At 47.5% G+C, this 18,191-nt stretch overlaps 1 protein-coding gene across 1 annotated transcript; it reads right to left on the bottom strand.

The window, feature by feature from the left end:
* NKX6-2 (NK6 homeobox 2) lies at positions 1-3,243 on the bottom strand. Its single transcript, XM_090057601.1, has 3 exons — positions 2,665-3,243; positions 1,901-2,073; positions 1-733 (listed from the first exon to the last, which is right to left on the bottom strand). Exons 1-3 carry the CDS (start codon positions 3,077-3,079, stop codon positions 485-487), a joined length of 837 nt encoding a protein of 278 aa, XP_089913727.1. The 5' UTR covers positions 3,080-3,243; the 3' UTR covers positions 1-484.
* Positions 3,244-18,191: the final 14,948 nt, after the last annotated feature.

The raw sequence follows: 18,191 nt of genomic DNA, 5'->3' as shown, positions 1-18,191 counted from the left end.
AAATGTAATTGAGCATCAGATCCATAGAAGAAATAAAACCGCCAGAACACTGAATAAAAGAGGAGGGGGTGAAATAAAAACAGCCATTTTTACACTAGAAATATACATCACAAAATCTGAACTTTACTATATACAAAGTGGCTGAGCTGGAGTCGGCGATCCGTACAAAACGGTAACAAAATCTGATTGTTAGGAGCAGGACATCGGCAGAAAGGAGAAAAGAAAGGGGGAGACTATTAAGCAAAACAAAAGGGAAAGTTGGAAAGATTCCTCTGTAATTTACATCAATGAGAAGGAAGATAATTTCATAACTTATTCTGTAAAAAATATATACATTTCACATACATCTTAGGCTGTACAACACATCACTTTAAACATCCAGTTACAATTCTTCTTTATAATGTTTTATACCCTGGTTATTTCAGCTTCTCTAAAGCGCCTTGGGGAGCAGTCAGTCTCGCGGGCCAGCGGCTCTCGCCCTGTATCACAACGTGTCCGAGTTGGTGCTGCAGGGGCTGATGAGGGCTAAGTTTGTGGATTTGTGCTTTTTCAATAACCTCGTGATTTTCTCATCGTCTGAGTTGGGGTCCAGAGGTTTGTTATATTCGTCATCGTCCTCATTGTCAGAGCTCTCCTTCAGCTTCTCAGTCTCTGAATCGTGTTTCTTCTTAGCCGAGGCCATTTCTGCTGCGTGCCTCTTCCTCCACTTCGTCCTCCTGTTCTGGAACCACACCTGTTGGGACCGGCAGAAGACGGGGAAAGCCCCTTAGCTGTGAATGGCCTTCCAACGCGGCACCTGCCCTCCCCTTCCTTGCGCCCCCAGCACCCTTCGTTTCTCTTGCCCTCCGCAACTGTTGCTTGTCCTGGGTTACGCCTGTTCGCAAAAGGGAAGCTGGGTGCAAGCTTAAGCAGGCCTTTCACCTTCATGCATTCAGTAGCAATCCGGCAGGCTCGTGTTAGCCCTAATAAAATTCACTGTCTATGACCGTCACTTTTAACTATTAACAGCAACGTGAGCCAGCCAGCACCGCGCAGAGGATTACAGACTGGCTCAGCTGCAAGAGAAGAACTGGAAAGAAAGGTTTGTTTGGGGCAGGTGTCCTCCCTTCCCCGTGACATAGCCGATTCAAACCCTCTTTTCTGTTTAACAACGTGAGGAGGGAAAATTACAATAACGTGCCAGTGCTGTGTCCCACTCCTGGCTCTTTTTACATTTTTTTTTTCGCATTGAGAAGATGTAGATAGAATTAACTGTTGCTCAAATTAAATATTGGTAGCATTGGAAAACTGTATTGGTCCCTAGCATGAAATGGCCTGGTCAAGAAAAGACTTATTTTAACTCATTAAATTGTGTGTAACAGTGTGTACAACATACAGCACAACTAGAAACATTTCCCAGCGTTTCTTGTACTTAAACAAAAATTACACCCATAGTAACCGCACACAGGGAACTCACTGGAGTACTGATAAATATGAAACCATTTCACCTGAGTAGGTTTATTTGCACTAACTTGCAATCTAGGGACTCGCTTTGTTAAAGATAAGGTGAAACTACTTAAAAAGAAAAAAAGGAAAAACTATATGAAATGCACCTAATTCTAAGAAGGAATAGCCGTAAATTCCCCCAGGACTTTTGTTTAATACTCTATTGGCGATATTTTAAACCAAGAGTGAAAAGCTCTAATTGTGCTGTCCAGAAAATAGAGACTATCACTCTTGTGAACTAAGAGCTGGGGCATTTCAGTGCTGTGTCCCGTCCCAACGTGGGGGCCTAAACCCCGGGAGAAGAAGCAGCTCTGCTCCAGCCCGGGCCCGAGCCCCTTCGCGCGCGGGTGAGCGGGGCTCGCAGAGGTGTCGAGTCGTGCGGACAGGGAGCTCGCTGCTGTAGAGAGCGTCTTACCTTGACTTGACTTTCTGTCATTCCTAACGAGTAGGCGAGCCGAGCTCTCTCTGGGCCTGCCAAGTATTTCGTTTGTTCAAAGGTTTTCTCCAAAGCAAAAATCTGCTGCCCTGAGAAAGTTGGTCGTGAGTGTTTCTTCTTTCCGTCTTTGTCCAGAACCATTCCCGTCTGGGCTGAAAACACAGGACAACATATCTCCGTCACTCACGAGCTCTCGCATGTAATCTTTGGGCCAAAATCTGCTCGCCCTCGAGAACAAGGAACAGCTCGGGTTCCGCGCAATGCCTCCGGAGGTGGGACCAGATTTCGCCCTGGAAGTTTAAAAGCAGCACAGAGCTGCTGAAGCCGCATCCAAATGCAAGCAAGAATGCCATCAAGTCGGATTGCGGCGTTTCAGTCCATCCTAGAGCCCAGTGCTGGGCTACGGGACCGTGGCTCACATACCACCACATGGCCCTGTGTTTTACGGCCCCGGGGTCGGCTGCAGACACGCGTTTACATCCATTCTTTTCTGGAAAAGCTTTCCCCCCCCCCTCCGCCCCCCCAGGAGATCCTTCAAAGAGATGGACTTTATCCCCAGCAGTCATCTCCCGCAGCCAGGCATTAAACTATGACTGGGGGCGACTGAGGGGCGGGGGGGGCGGGATTTCAAAATTATTTTTTTACTTCATGGATCTTAATAGAGTCTAAACGTAGGGTAGAAATAAAGAAACGACCGCCCTCTCCCCCCTTCCCCGGCTACAAGCAGACGTGAGCTCACTTACCAGGACAGGCGAGTCGAGGATCTCTCCAGGGAGAGCCCTGCATAACTCCCGGCCAGAATATGGGAGGTCGCCCAGGCAGCTCCGCCAAGGGCTTTGGGTACCTGGACACAGCTGCTGGGTTAAAATACATCCCTGCTGAGGTAGCCAGTCCATTAATCCGGGGCAGCCCGCTAAGGAGGTTACTGGCAGCTCCAACAGGTCTCCCCAGGATATCGCTTATTCCGTGCGGCGTCCCCAAGGGGATCTGTGTGTTCAGTCCGCCGAGGGTCGGTGTCTTGAAGCTGGAGGGATTCTGCAGGGTGTAGGGGAACAGAGACGTCTTCATTTCAGCCATGTTATGCAGAGCAGCCAGCGGTGTACTGCTCAGCACGAATGCACTCTGGCGATTAGTATCCATCTGCCCCACCGCTAACATTTGTGAGCATCAATAAATACTTCTTTTAAAACGAGCCAGCTGCTGTATTCTTAAACCCACAGGAGACGCGCGCCAGGGACGGGGTCTTTAGTCTTTTTTTTTTCTGCTTTCAAGATTCAAAGTAGCAAAGTTTGTGCGGAGTAGCGAAGCAATCGCCTCTGCTCTGCCAGGACCTACGACAACAGCAACGCACGCGTTAAAGTTTCAGTCTGTGGCGAAAAAAAAAAAAGAGAGAGAGAGAGACCCAAAAAAAATATTGCAAAGGAGTCTCGGGGGAAAAAAAAAATGTCTTGGTTAGAACAGACCTCGGCTGCCAATGTCCTGGGTGGCTTTGGTTTCTGCGCCCAGATTGCAAATCCACTAGGAAATCAGAGGAATCGCAGGGGTGGGTCGGATTGTTTTCCGGTGGTCACAGGCGGGTCCTTCCCTGGGAAATTGACTCGGAGCTGAGCCCCGAGCAGTACAAGATGCACAGATAACCGCACAGCCACCTGCAAGGAGCGCGCTCGGATTGGACGAGCCCTCTACTGGGGCAGCTCGGATTGGCCAATCGATTGGCACGCTGGCCCACCACTTTGCATCCACGTCATTCGGGAGAAGAGCAACACTAAATGAAGGTCCTATTATAAAGTCAAGGTACTTTAAATGGCTGTAAATTTACCCACTGATTTATCTTTCAAACGACTAAATAAATCCCATTGAATGGGAGTTTAGTTAGGCTAAAGCTTTAAAGGGAATCAGAAAAAAATATGAGGACGTATTTTATCCGATATAAATAATGAAGATTTTGAGATCAAATCAGGAGTTTTCCCCCGGTTCATAATAAACGACCGCCGGCAAAACTATAACTTCCTTGTGCCCCCCCACATTTCTTTCCTCTCCCCATTTTCTTCAAAATATGGACCTAAGGGTTAGAAAATACATATAACAGAGAGTTAAAAATAGCACATTAAAATGGCTCTTCGTGCTCCTGCTCTCCCGCCCTTAGCAGAAACAATAGTGCGGGCAGTTTGCATTTGGCATCCGGACCGGCAGTCCTATAGATACATTTGATGTTATACAGACGGGTGATTTCCAAATGTATGGTATATTGTGCTAAGAGCTCTGTTAGGGTTGTGTGTGTGTGTGTGTGTGTGTGTGTGTGTGTGTGTGTGTGTGTGTGTGTGTGTATAAGTAGATAATATTCTCCGTATGAGACTCGTATTTCTTAATTTCGGGGATAAAGTGCTTCTTTGTAAATCTAATCTGTTTTTTAAAAAGCCCTTTTCAAACCGTCTGACCAGACGTTTTCCTAATCGATCAAGGCTGCCTTTTTCTTTGGCCATGAAATACACTCTTCTGGCTCTTTTGTACTTTACAGTTTGAGGCGTTTGTTTTTAAGATGCTAAAGGGCCGCTTATGCTGTTGCAGTGTGGTCTTTTGAATGCTATTTAACTGCCAATTAGCTCACAAAGCGCTATTCTCTATTTAACTGCTAATTAGTTCGCGGAGCTTTCGTGTTAACTGCTCTTTGCACATTCGGGTCGCAAGTATAAAGCAACATTTTTAAAGATTACTATTATAACGTAGCATTCACTTGGAGTTGCACAAGTTTTGCCGCCAGGTTTTAAACAGATCTGAAATGGGCCTGGGTTTCCTCTGGAAAACCGCTGGCGAGACAGGGCTCGATGTGTTCAGACAGAAAGATTCTTGGTTTTTTCCGCGTCCAAATAGAAAGCCCACGTAAATGCTTGCGCAGAAGTGCGCGTCTTGTCATGGGTTTTTCTTCGTTAAAAATGTGTTTAGCAACTACGAAAACAGGTGTGATAGGGATCGGAAACATGAAGTGGGCAGGATTTTTTTTAAAGACTACCTTATTGGTTTATTTAATTTTTAAAATGATCCTCTCGCGTTTGTTTTGGGTACAGTCGTAGAAAAGGGAAAATATGAGCGTCAGTAAACAGAGAAATGAAACTTTCAAGATTTTTTTACAAGATAAAAATAAATTCAAGTCAGTTTTTAGCGATCAGTGTTATGAGATCACTGCAGTCATCCTGAAGGAATTACGTCTATTGACATAATTGCATCAGTTGAAGGATAGCTTGTCTCAATTTGAACTCATCCTTGGACGATCCTGTATTGAATTAAAAACTTCAATAGACATCTTTATTTCTGACAAACTAAAGTTTTGTTTGATCTAATGTTTCGGTCTCTCTAGGCTGTTAGACATATACATGTGAGTGATAACATTTATTTAAAATGGTGCAAAACGCAGAGCAGATGACCTGGGGTGGGGGGGAAGGCTTCACGAACCATTGCATGGCTTGCTTTCAGCTACTTGAAAATAAGAAAAGAAAGCCGTGCCAAGGTTTATGAAGCCTCCTTGAGAGGGGCATCCGCTTTGTGTCTCAAGTCTGTAAAGCTAGACATGGTACTGACAAACAGACGGGGAGGTCATCTGGTTGCCTCTCTTTTACCAGGCTACAAATGTATTTTGTGTTCAGGAGTTGCTGGATGGTGCTTAAGCGATGGGGGAGCAAAGGGAGAGTCATGAAGCGCAGTCATATCCGAGCGTTAAAGATGCCGAAAACGTCCCTTCGCGACGGCATTGTCCACCTCGCCCTCCCCCTCATATTTGGATATGCTAAAGAAGCCCCTGTGTGCTGCACCGGTCTGTTAGCACAGCTCACGCGTCTGCGAAGTGCCAGGGAAGCGCTTGTCCTTCCAGGACTTCGGGATTTTCTTTTTCCAGGACCTGTTCAATGAATCTTTCTCTCAGCCTGTGCAATATTTCGATTTGCGTGTTATTAATTCAGAGATCTGGAACTTGGTCCTGCCGTCCCTCCGCCTCTTCCAAGGAGCACACGCGGGGTCAGGCTACCCGCAGTGACTGCGGGATACTTTGATACCGAGCGCTTAGCAGGGGGAATGCGGCCCCAGGGGTTACGTGGTTTCTGGAGATTAAAGACACTCGAGCAATTACAGAAAGATATTCCTAGTATCTAGAGGTGCGGGGGGACCTGGCAGGGGTAGGCGGCCGGGGCTATTCGTCTGGATTAGGACCTGCATTTTGCCGCCTATGAATATCGATTTTGTCATTCATTGCCCATTCTAGCAAAAAATACCGAAAAGCCGCCCCCCTGGGCGGTGTGAATCCTGCTTTCATTAAAATAATGGATACAAGCGGAGCACAGGCGCTCCCTGCGGAGCAGAGATTGCCGCCGGGTCGCCAGGATCGATCTGAATTGCGCGGAACACGTTCCCGAAGGGGCAGGAGGCCCTCGCTCGTGCGGGCAGGGCTGACACCTCGCGGCGCCCGTGGCCACGTCTGCAGGGGAAACGCGCTGCCCCCCGGAGCGGAGCTCGGGCGCAGGCACCCCGACGGCGGCGGCCAGCCCGCTTCGTCCCCACGGGAGACGAGCCCCCGCTCCCGCCCGCCCGCCCTTGCCCCGCGGAGCTGCGGCAGCGCCGAGCCCGGCGGTCCCCCCCCTCCCCCCGCTCCCCTTCGCAGCCCGCCCGTGCGCAGGGCGGCCGCGTGCTCCCGAGGCGGCCGCCCCCGGGCTGGCGGCGGGCCCTGGCGTCGCGGGAGCCGCCCGGGGCCACCTGCGCGGCACCGCCCCGGCCGCCAGGCGCAGCCTCCGCCCGGGGCTCCCCGCACCGCGCCGCAGCAGCCCGGTCACTGCAGCGGCCTCCCGCGGAAACGACGGCCTCTTGGCAAGAGCTGGCTGGGGCGAGCACACTGGGCGTTAGACGGGAAGGGGCCTAGGCTTTGCTCAGCCCCCCCCCCCCGCCGGCCTGTTAGCAGACGTCCCTTTGCAGGGCAGGATCCTACCCGCAAAGGGGGCAGCAGAGACCGGGCCAGCGCCCAGGGGCCACCGGCCTAGTCACTCCTGCCAGGGACATGTTAGGTCCCCCCCACCGCATCCTCCCGCTCTTGTCATTCGGGCCCGTTCTGAATCCGCCATAAATAAAACCCAATCCAATCCCGAGATGAGAAATCCTCCTCCCGGCCCCTCTCATCTCCACGCTAAAACATTACTCCGAGCTCCGTGGATAATTTATACCTGTCATCAGTGACACTTGTTACTCATTAATTGTGCATTTGTCTTGTTTATTGACTTGCTTGCAATCTAATCCCCCGAAGTTTTCTAGGAGGAAATATATGGCCGGTTGCCCTGCAGCCCCCGTGGCGCGATCAACCTGCTTTCCCAGTGTTTTATATCTTTTCCTTGCTGTGGCGCTCGGACGAGACAGGACCCGTCGCAAAGCCGCCTTGCAGCCTCACCCCCCGGAGCAGGCTGCGCCGAGACGGGGCGAGCCTCTCGCTTCCTTGGGGGCAGAGGAGAAGTGAACCCCAGCCAAGGGAAGCCCCTCGCGGGGAGGAAGTCTCCCTGCCCCCGGCTGCCCCTGGTTGCACGCTGCCCTGGCAGGCTCCGTCCAGTCCCCGCAGCCTGGCACCGCACGGCGCCCGCACTGCTGCTCTCCAAGTTTGCGCCGGGCCGTCTCCGTCCTGCAGCTCGCGCGAGGGCCGGGCCCGCACTCAGCGAGCAAAAGCCAGGCTCTGGGGCCGTGGCAATTTCCCAAAAGTTTCAGTCTCCGTTAAAACAACAACAATAAACCACTTCCACTGCAAAAAACGTTGGTGCCTGGGGACTACGTAGAGCGCGGGTAACCCTCGACACAAGGCAAACGTGGTTTCTTGAAGCGAAATGGAGCCCGGCTGTGTCTGAACCACCTTGCCGGGTCCCAGGCAGGGCAAGGGGATCAGCCCCAGCGCTTCCAGTGCGTCTGGCCTGCTCCTCTCCCCTCGTCCGGGTGCCAAGCCCCGCGCCAGCGCCTCCCCGAGTCTGCAGGAAGGCTGAAGCCAGAGCTCCGGGACCTCAGCCTTGGCGGTGACTGTTTAACACCGAGCTCACAACCATGCTTTACTGCTGCTCACTTTTGTAAAAGCACCGAATTACTACCTCCATCCTTTGTGGCTGGCTAGCTTTAGGAGGTGGAAGGAAATTACAGGATTATATGGTCCACATTTCTGCCAGTGCTGGCTGCCCCTTTCAGGGCTTGCAGTACTCGGGCTACCAAATTCTGAACGAAGTCGCAGCCTGGAGTTGTGGCTTCACTTCGGGAGACAATGCCACAGTGCAGGGGCTCTCAATGGTCACAGCTCTTTCGTATCCTATTCCTCCCCTCCTCCCACCAGTGCATATTTCTCTCTGTCAGTTTTACCCCAGGACTCCTAATTATGCCCCCGGGGGAAGAGACCGGGGGCTGCCGGTCCTCAGGGCATCCTGCTAGGGATCCGCAGACACGAACTCCAGGCCTGCTCCAGCAGCTCCCGGGGGCTGCGGATGGGCCAGGAAACTCCGCAGGGCTTTGACCTGCCCCGGAGCAAGTAGGGCAGCGCTTCCCAAACGTGTCCTTGGCACGGCCCCGTTTCCCCGGCATGACCTGCAGGACCGCACAGTCTGGGACCCGCTGAGCCCGGAGGAGGCTCCGGAGCCCCCTCACCTGGGACGAAGCTCGAAAAGCGGCGCTGGAAGTGGCGGACCGAGCCCTTGCATTTGGCCGGAAATCAAAGCAGCGCCGGGGCGGCCTCAGCGCACGGCAGCGGGCAGCAGGGGCACCGGCGCGGCCCGCGGCGCACACCGGGCTCCGGACGCGCGCAGCCGGGAGCCTCCCGGGCGCGGGCGCGGGCGGGCAGCCGTCGGGCCCGCGGGCGGGCGGCAGCAGCAAGGCCAGGGCACAGGCGAGAGGGCCGGTGCGGGGCTCGCAGCGACCCCCGGCAGCGGGCGCGCTCCGTCCCCTCCAACACCTTCGTGGTTTCTTTGAAACTGCCCGCAGAAACCTGCACGGAGCAGTGAGCGCCGGGCGCCGGCCTCTCCCGGGGGAGCTCGGCCGCGGCCTCTCCTGCGCGGGTCGCCCAAGTCTGCTCGGCCCGGGTCCCACCTGCCAGCTCTCCGCAGCCGGGGCTGGCTTGCTTCCCCCCACCCCGCCAAGGGACTGAGCTGGGACCTCCTCCCCCGTGTCCCCGCAACAGCTCAGCCCGCCCCAGCGCGGCAGCCCGCGGCTCAGCGGCGGCGGGTCGCAGCGAGTGCCCGGCGGCTCCGCGGAGGGAAGGAGGGTTCATTTGGGGACCAGAAAAGACCACGGGGAGCACGAGACTTTTTAGAGGACAGAGCGCTCCGCCAGTGCTGCGGCTCCTGGAAACCTGCCGCGCCGCGCGCGGGCTTTCCGAAAGTCCGCAGGGAGAGCCCGCGCAAAGCAAGTGCTCGCGCCGCCGCCTGGCGGCCGGCCGCCGCGCCGCCTCGGCGTGGGCGAGCTCGGGACAGCGGCGGCGTCTCCCTGCGCCCGGGGAAAGGGGCTTGTGCCGGAAAGCTTGCGAAAAGCTTCGTTCCGGCTACCGTTGGGCTAATACAGGATACCACATCTCCCCAAAGAACCTTGTCGGCCTTGTCCTTAGACCAGCACGGTTACACCCACCACCGTGTCGATATGCAGCCTTGCAGAGTCACCGCGGGAAGGTATGAGCACAGGCCAAGGTGCCCTCTGCTGCCTCGCACCACGAGGATGAAAAACTAGGGCTTTATCTACCGCCTCGATCTTGCCCAAGGCAGGTGGAGAAGACAGTAACTGCACCTGCATGAGGCAAAGAATATTCTTATAGCGTACTTCTCATTGGTTATCATCCTGTTGCTTTAGAGATTTCCACAGCTGATAGTTTGCAATTTTAACTGTGTGATGCTTGGATAGGGTGGAAAATGTTTTCTCTGCCTTTTCTATTTCACAAATAAAATTCTTTAACTATATCATTTGCTTTATAGATCCCCAGCCCCATCTGCTCATAAGGCCCCTGAAAAAAACTCACAGCTCAAGGAGTGCAACTTTTTATATTAATTTTAAATGTCATCTTTCAGATTATTGCAATAATTTCAATTTAAACATCACAGATTACTTGCACTATGCCCACCTTCAGCCACGTTTTACTAATTGCTTTTTTTGTTTACTTTAATCTGTGTCAGCTGAAAAAAATGCAATTGTTGGAAGGAGTATCAACAATGCAAACTATTAAGGCAAAAGTAAAGTTAAAATGGAGCTTTTATTAAAGGTCTTCAGTGCCTGAGATAAGCAAGCTGGATTCAGAGTAGCAAAAACAGCCAAGGAAAGTTCACTCAAAACCCTCTAAACTGTCTTCTTGTGGGCTACACTCCACTTCCAGCAAGTCATTTTGGAGAGAGAATGATTTCCATTCCAGTGTCTTTGGCACTGCATTTAAAGACATTTCTCTATTTGGGTAGGGAAGTGCTGTGGACCTATGCCCATTAGTGGCAAAACTGCCTGTCATTTCAACAAGACCAAGTCCTTGACATTTTTAATTACGCAGGTACATGATAATGTTGCCTTTTCCACACAAAACTGAGTTTAGCAACAAGTCAGAGTAAATTCATCTAATGCTTATCCTGTCCCCATTTCAAAGCATAGGATGCTATAAATTATTCAATTTAATTTAGGTAAACTGCCAGGGATAGTGTATTTAATACAGTTCTTTCTTTCTTGATTGACTGTTTGACACACAAAATACAGCCCAGTTGGAGGAATCTACATATATCCCTCAGCTTCTTTTATACACGTTACTGGATATTATGCTGAAACCCACTGAGGTCAGGCTTTGCCCTGATTTGGAGTTTGGCCTGATGAAGGGTGGGGTCAGATTTAGCTCATTACATTTTTATTTATGTTTTTTATGCCACTGTAGTTCTACACAGAGCTTGTCCTTGACTTTCTTGTGTTACCAACTCCCATGGAAAACTTGAGTATGCTTGTATTCACTGAGTGGGAGATTTCAATGTACAAAGATGTCATAATCATGCCCAATCTACTTTTCTTTTGCAGGATCTGTAGCACCTTTAGGGTGAAAGGCAATAGAAACAGAGGTGCTAGGAGAAAAGAGTAAATCCACAGGTGGTAACAATCTAGATTCAACATTTAGACATTACTACAATGGTAATGGGTGTGCTAGTGGGTGAGTTCTTGCTTACTTTCTCATTTGTATACATACTGTAAGGCAGATAGACAATACACACAGTATGCAAACAGATAAAAGACATACTGAAAGGACTACTGTGCAGCAACTGCTCCACATGGAGGGATATGGTGGCACTGATTTTTGTAGTTTTAGATATGCATTAGGCTTGATACTGTATTTTCAGTCACTTCAGTGTGTAAAACAACCCAAATACATACTTTTTTTTTTACAGAATAGAGTCCGTTCGTGCAGCAGTTTGTACAGCATAGCGTTTGAGCACTGCTGTGATATAAGCAGCAGTTACTAACACTAATGTCCAAGGCCTTTTCCCGAAGTCTTTTTATTTAAACTATTCCTGGAAACAGAAGGGGAATATGATTAGCCAAATGAAATAAAGGATCCTTCTATTGGAATGGAGTGTACGCACCAGATCTTCTTACAACAGCACAGAGTCTACAATTTAGAGACTGCAGAGCAACATTAAAAAACAAAGAACCATGAAAGACAACGTAAATCAGACAATGGCAAGAGCGGCTTTACTCAACCTTTGCAGTCCTGCTGATCCAAAGCCTGAAACTACACAGATGAAACCTAGTTTCAGGGTTTGTCAGGAATCCAAAACTGGAAGTGAATTAAATAATCTCACATTCTCAGTAGAGTCTGAGCAGAGATTTATGGAGTGATCTCAAATCATGGAACACTGTGGTTTCACGTGGTATTCCAGCTGAACCAAGATATAGCCAATGACTTTGGGGTAACATACACTATACTAGGAGGATTTGTGGCATTATTCCATATAAATTAGTCTACATCAGTTATGAAATAAAAGGAATGCCTCACTTCAGGTTATTTAACCTTTTAACTGAACCCACATGCTTCTGTGTGACTGACAATTCCTCAATAGAAAGGAAAAATAAAGCATAAATGAAGGAAAAAGTTAGAACATCATTCAGTTAAGCTAGAATTTGGAGAGAGACTATAAAAATCATTAGAATAAATTTAATAAAGACACTATCACTGCTCTAGTAGGCAGAGAAAAATAGAAACAGTAAACTATTTCATACTTCAATGGACTTAATTTATGAGATACAAGTCTCTTTAGGACAGATTGCTGTCTTTGTTCAGAAACCCACAGAAGAAGGACCATGCATCTGGGAAAACTCCATAAAATTACCCACAATGCACCAACATGTGATTGATAGGGAGATAGTAACCTGCAGTCTATGGGAGGAGAGGCTTCCCAATCCTATGAACCTTTAGCATCCATTGGGAGAAGATGCCGTAGACTCACAGGGGCAAGAGATGTCTGCATGAATAGATGCCCAGCCAAGCAGCACCACTGGCCACCTTTCTCCTTGGCTAGGTCTCTTACACAGCTGTAGGTGTGCTATGGAAACTAAGCCAATCTGCCGGTCCAATGGGCCTGCTTTTCCCCTCCCATGGAGAAAAAGAAAAAAAAAACTATGGAGATAGGCTAGATGCTAGAAAGTCAAAGACTTCTGCACAGAACCCAGGATCAAGGGACTAAGCTCATGTGCTGCCATTATTGGCTAGTGAATAGTAAGAACAATTGTTTAAGTTTCTATCATAACTATAGAGAAAGAAGATTGGGAGAACAAAGGATTAAAACCAATCAAAGATTGCTGTTAAAATGAAAAATTACTCATCTCAACACCTTAAACAGAGACTTGGTCATAGCCAGAGGTGGATCCAGGAGTTGGCAAAGGGGAGGGTGGGAGCAGCCATCCATGCTTCAAGGGTGGCTGCACCCTCACTCTTAGCCTCCTCCCTGCAAACCTGATGTGGACAGACTATACCGTGGGGCCTCTGGGGACTTTTTTAAAGCCTCCAGAACAGGCAAGAATCCCACCCCTTCCCCTCCCGTGCTAAAAGCCATCCCTCTCTCCCCCACTCCTCCTGCTTGCAACACCTGCTTTTGCCCTTCTTTGTTCTCCAGGTGATGGGAGAAGCTTCCAAGGCAGCCCTGCCTGCTCGGACCAGGCTGCATGGTGGCTCAACTTAGTGACAGCAGCAGCAGCAATGGGTAGAGAGGTGTGGTTTCCCCCAACTTGCCCAGTCACCTGGGAGCAGGTGCAGGGAGGGGATTGCTCCTTCCCCACCACTTGCCCATTGCTGCTGCCACTGTTGCTGTCTCTATTTCCAGCTGAGTCCAGCCCCCATGCAGCCTGGCTGGTGCAGGCAGGACCTGTTTTGAAGGGCTGTGGGGAAGGTGGCAGTGGCAGGCAGGGAGTGGGTGGTGGGGAGGGGATGTACTTTTGAGCACAGAGGGGAAATGGGGTGGAGCGTAGATTCTTGCCTGCTTTGGGGACTTTAAAGAAGTCCCCAGAGGCTCCCACAGAGTGGTCAAATCCTAAAGTGGGGGGGGCACAACCACATCACTGCACCCCCTCTGGATCTGTCCCTGGTTATGGCTATGAACAGTTCTCCCTGTACTTCCAAGCAATAGATGATTTTTGTTCCTAAACTAAATGATGCTCTTCATGAAATGAATGTGTGGAAAGGCTGGACACTCAGTGAACATCCACTTGGATAGTTCCCTGTGAATCTCATAGTTAGACAGGAGTCCTCACCTTCCTAACGCTTAGATTCTGTATAATCTGTAGGGAAATTCCATGGAGCTCAAGGATGTATAGAAAAGCAGGGAATTCATGCAGCTGGCCCATGTCTGTCATGTTTTTAGACCCACTCTCCCTACTGATGTGGCAGTGACTGAAGTGTAGGGAAGACATACCTGATCTGGCTGAAACTAGCAATCTCAGCTTTAAAATATGTATGATCCTTGGAAACGTACTTTTGCTTTTCTCCCCTAAACCACACAAGCTTGGAAAGCCACGTAGCTTCTTTAATTGAGGAAAAATATCTCATAATTATGTTTTTCAATACTTTTCAGAGAGCAAGGGCATAAAAGGTTCAGATGCACAGTTGAAATTGGTGCAGAGGCCTAGGCTTTGACATTTCTCATTTGGATCAAAATTGCACAAAGCTTCAATTTTCAATAAATACATAAAAACACATTACTCCCTAATGAATAGATTTTTAAATTCTATTTATTGAGAGTACATTCTGAAAAACACCTACTGATCTAAATGATTGATACGAAGCTTTGCTACTTTCCTGCTTGTAAGAATGTTTTCTGAGAGTAAAGTTTAGTCTTATATCAAATAATTTTTTGAAAAAAAAATTAAATCCAGTGATCTTAATTTTTTTCTGTCTGGTATAGAAAAGAGTATGATAATAAGTGTGACTGTTAGGGAATCTTTTATTTCTCAGAAACTTGTGATGAAGGGATTTATTCTTCAGCTATGGATTACAAGCTCCAAAGATTCAATGCTCACAAAACCACATTAAGTAATTCTTGCAACAGCTCTGTGAGGAAGTTAAAAATATCATTTCACTGACCACTTAAAATGCAGCCAACAATGGACTATAGCAGTATAATGCTGCACTAAATTTAGGATGAGAAGTGAAGAATAATCTTTATTCTAACTGGGCTTCTCTACATGTGCCCAGTTACCATGCAGGAATTTAGGTTACTGCACAGTAACCAAATATTACTGTACAGTATGGTTATGCAGCTATATGACTTATGCTGACTTGGGCATAAATGTGCTACCTACTACACCCGATTAATTACAGTAAGGCATGCGTAGATGCCTTACTGAGCCATAACACTGTGTGTGTCTGGACAGCGTTACTGTGCTGTAATGCCTGCACATGTAGACATCAGTGTAAAAACCACTTAGTGTGCAGTAAGTTACCACGCAGTAAATGCACATGTAAACATGCCCACTGAAGAGAAAATGTAAGCTGCTAATATGTAATTCTCTGACATAGATCACCCCAACACTCCACCGATCATTAAATATAGTTTTTGTAGGAGATTACCTTCTTCTACAAGAACTATAATGATCAATGCAGTGTTGGGTGATGGTCCAGGAAAAATGCAAGAGATAAGGATTTTTGTGGATGGTATCTTTTACAGGACTAACTGTACAGTTGGGAGGAACATAGACAAGCTAAGGTAGGGTACAGTGGTACCTGAAAACTTGTCTGTGTTCCTCACACTTGCCCCTTACATTTAATGATCACAAGTGATAAGGGAATTCTCAGCTTTATATGATTTCTAAAAAAAATGGGTTATTTGGCAACAAAATCTGCTCCCCACCCCCCCAACATGCTGAAAATTGTTTCAGTTAAGACTCTTAGGGATAAGCACCTCCTATGGAATTATGAAGAGTGTTTTCTTTTCTTTGATGTTGTTGAAGTTCTTTGATGGTGCTTTGAAATGCCCAGTTCCTGTACGTAAACCCAACCTTCTCAATCTGTTGCCTCACTTCTACTAATGACTTTCATCATTGCAAAGAACAGTGCTTTCTTAGGTCCTGTTTGCCTGCTTCCTTCTCTCATTCAACCTGATATTTTTGTTAATAGTTATGTCCATTATAATAGTTTATTCTGTTAATGAGAGAAGGCTATAAGTTATTTTTTAAGTGAGGTAAGCCCTTGTGTGTTCTATCTTATCTAAGCAAGATTGAGAAATCGTTTGCCCTTTATTTGTATTAAACAGATGTATATACTTTGTTACAAGTCATTAGTGCTATAAAGAGATTGCTTTCCCTATTGATAACCTAGATAGGGAATTCAGGAGTAAATTGCCAATAAATAAAGCGTATGCTTGTAAGTGCTATTGATTCTCACTGAGCTTAGAAGAATGTTTTGTTAGTAAAACTCTTTCTGAATGTGCAAGTGAGGTAAAAATATTTAGTGAGGCTCTTGCTGAGAAAGCAACTTTAGGCAGCTAACTCACCTCTTTTGAAAGATCTGCTATTCCATAGTTTAAAAAAAGATAAAGTTTTTCCTACTGCTGGCAGGATCCCCTGTAGGCAGCCATTGGTCAACCAAGAGTACAGCAAAGCATTTTTTATCAGACAACTCCAGGAGACAGGAGAGCTCCCAAGCTTCCATTAAGTAAACCAGTGAAGGAAAACTCAACAGAGCAGGGACCTGAGATGAGAGGAGAGCAAGGAGAATGCAGGTCGGGGGAAAGTTGGGCAGTATAAATAGAGAGAGAACATTTATCTTAATTGGTTGATGACTGTCCAGAGGGTCCTGGCACAATCCAGCTTTGCCACCTCCTTTTTGCGGGGGAAGAGGCAGAAGTGTACTGATGTCTGGATATTGAGTAGCCACTACACAGCTGCTCTAGACTTCTGTTGGGGTTCCATTAATGTATCCTGATGGCCACACTGTCCTCAGAGGAGTCAAGAATGACAGAAATGCAAATGTGGCATTCACCCACACTCCCAGGTCTTGTGCAGTCAGAGCTTTTTGTGTTACACTGTGCAGCAGAAAATTGGGCTCTGTGTTCTTTTTCACAGTCATTGCTTAGATTCACAGATATAGGGTCGGAGGGGACCTGAGCAGATCATCAAGTCCAACTTCCTGCCATAAGCCACTTAGTTAAGCTCATATGACCCCAGCTAGGTAGTAATCAATCCTCATATGACCCCAGCTAGGTAGTAATCAATCCCCCTTTTAATAACCCCTAAGGTAGGAGCCAGCACCACTTCCCTTGGAAGCTGGTTCCCGATCCTGGCCGTCCTGACTGTGAAGTAGCACTTCCTGATGTCTAGCCTGAACCTACTCTCAATCAACTTGTGGACGTTATTCCTTGTTACTCTGGGAGGTGCTCAGGGGAACAGGGTCCCACCCATTCCCCTCTGGTTCCCCCTAGTAAGTTTATAGACTGCCACGAGATCCCCCTCAGCCTTCTCTTGTGGAGGCTGAACAGATCCAGGTCCCGTAGCCTCTCCTTGTCGGGCTTTCCCTGCTGCCCCCTGATCATGTGAGTGGCCCTCCTCTGGACCCTCTCAATGCTGTCCACATCCCTCCTGAAGTGCGAAGGGCAGAATTTTGAATTTCTATGTCAACTGTTAAGAACTAGACTCAAAGCATGCTTTCACTTGGTTTTTACCTGTAGAAAAATAACAGAGCACTTCTGTTTCAAGGAAGTCTAAAAGACCATGACAGGTCAAATGTTTTTAGCATGATTGATTCATATTTGAAAACTCTAGGTTTATCTTCTGAATCATGTTTGCACACCTACCAGTACTTACATTATGTGGCACTCCTTGCAAGCTTCTTAAGGCACCACGGGTTGCCATGGTACCCTAGTTGAGAATCACCGATTTGCACTGTAGAGCAATGATTCTCAACCAGCAATTCTCATTTCTTACCAGCACTTCTAAAGTGTTGAGAAAATGTACCTCATTATATAAAATGTTTTCAACAACAAAATAAGAATGATTAGAAACAATACTATGTTCCCATATGGCCGTGTTGTTTGACTTCTAAACATAAATGTATCCCAGTGGAATAAAGGTGATCATTATATGATATAAAACATTTTGATTGCTGTTGATTATGTACATAATTCTCCTTTGGCTACATTAATAGCCACACGTTAATTTAAAAAAAGGCATAAAAAGATGTTAAATGTGGAAGATATGACAAAAAAATGTTGAAGGTGTTTTCTTTGTTATATAGTTCCTGACATTGTAAGCGTGAAGAATTTTTTTTGAGACTAAATGCATTTGTGACTAAACGCATTTGATATAAATGTGACCATTACTTTAATAGCATTGAAGTAGTTTACTGAACTGATGCAGATAAGAGAGTACTCACAAAACCTCAGACATTCAGATTCCTTTGGGCTACGCTTTTCTTGCAAAGGAGGAAATGCTGTTTGTCGCTGAAGATCAAACCCTGGGAACAACATCAGAAATGGCAGTCTGTGAAAGACTATTGGGCAAATGATAACTACAAAGGGCCTTGAGAATGAAGGACATATGTTCTCTATTTAGTGAGATACTAAACATTATCTTTCATTGTTCAATACCAGAAAATCATATTTACATATAATCATGGCTGAGAACTGATACACAAACTGGGCATTTTTCCAACATTGCTTTCTCCTGTTTTTCTCTTCTGACATGTAATTTTTCTCCTTTAGCTCTCTGTTTCCTTATTCATCTTTCTCCTTACAATATTAGTATTAATGTTCTTTTGTGTTTCCTTTGGTGACTTGTT

This window comes from Crocodylus siamensis, chromosome 7 (genome assembly GCF_052110815.1).
Source record: "Crocodylus siamensis isolate JL-2025a chromosome 7, ASM5211081v1, whole genome shotgun sequence".
NCBI classification, from domain to species: Eukaryota; Metazoa; Chordata; order Crocodylia; family Crocodylidae; genus Crocodylus; species Crocodylus siamensis.
This window is presented reverse-complemented; position numbering and strand designations above follow the sequence as displayed.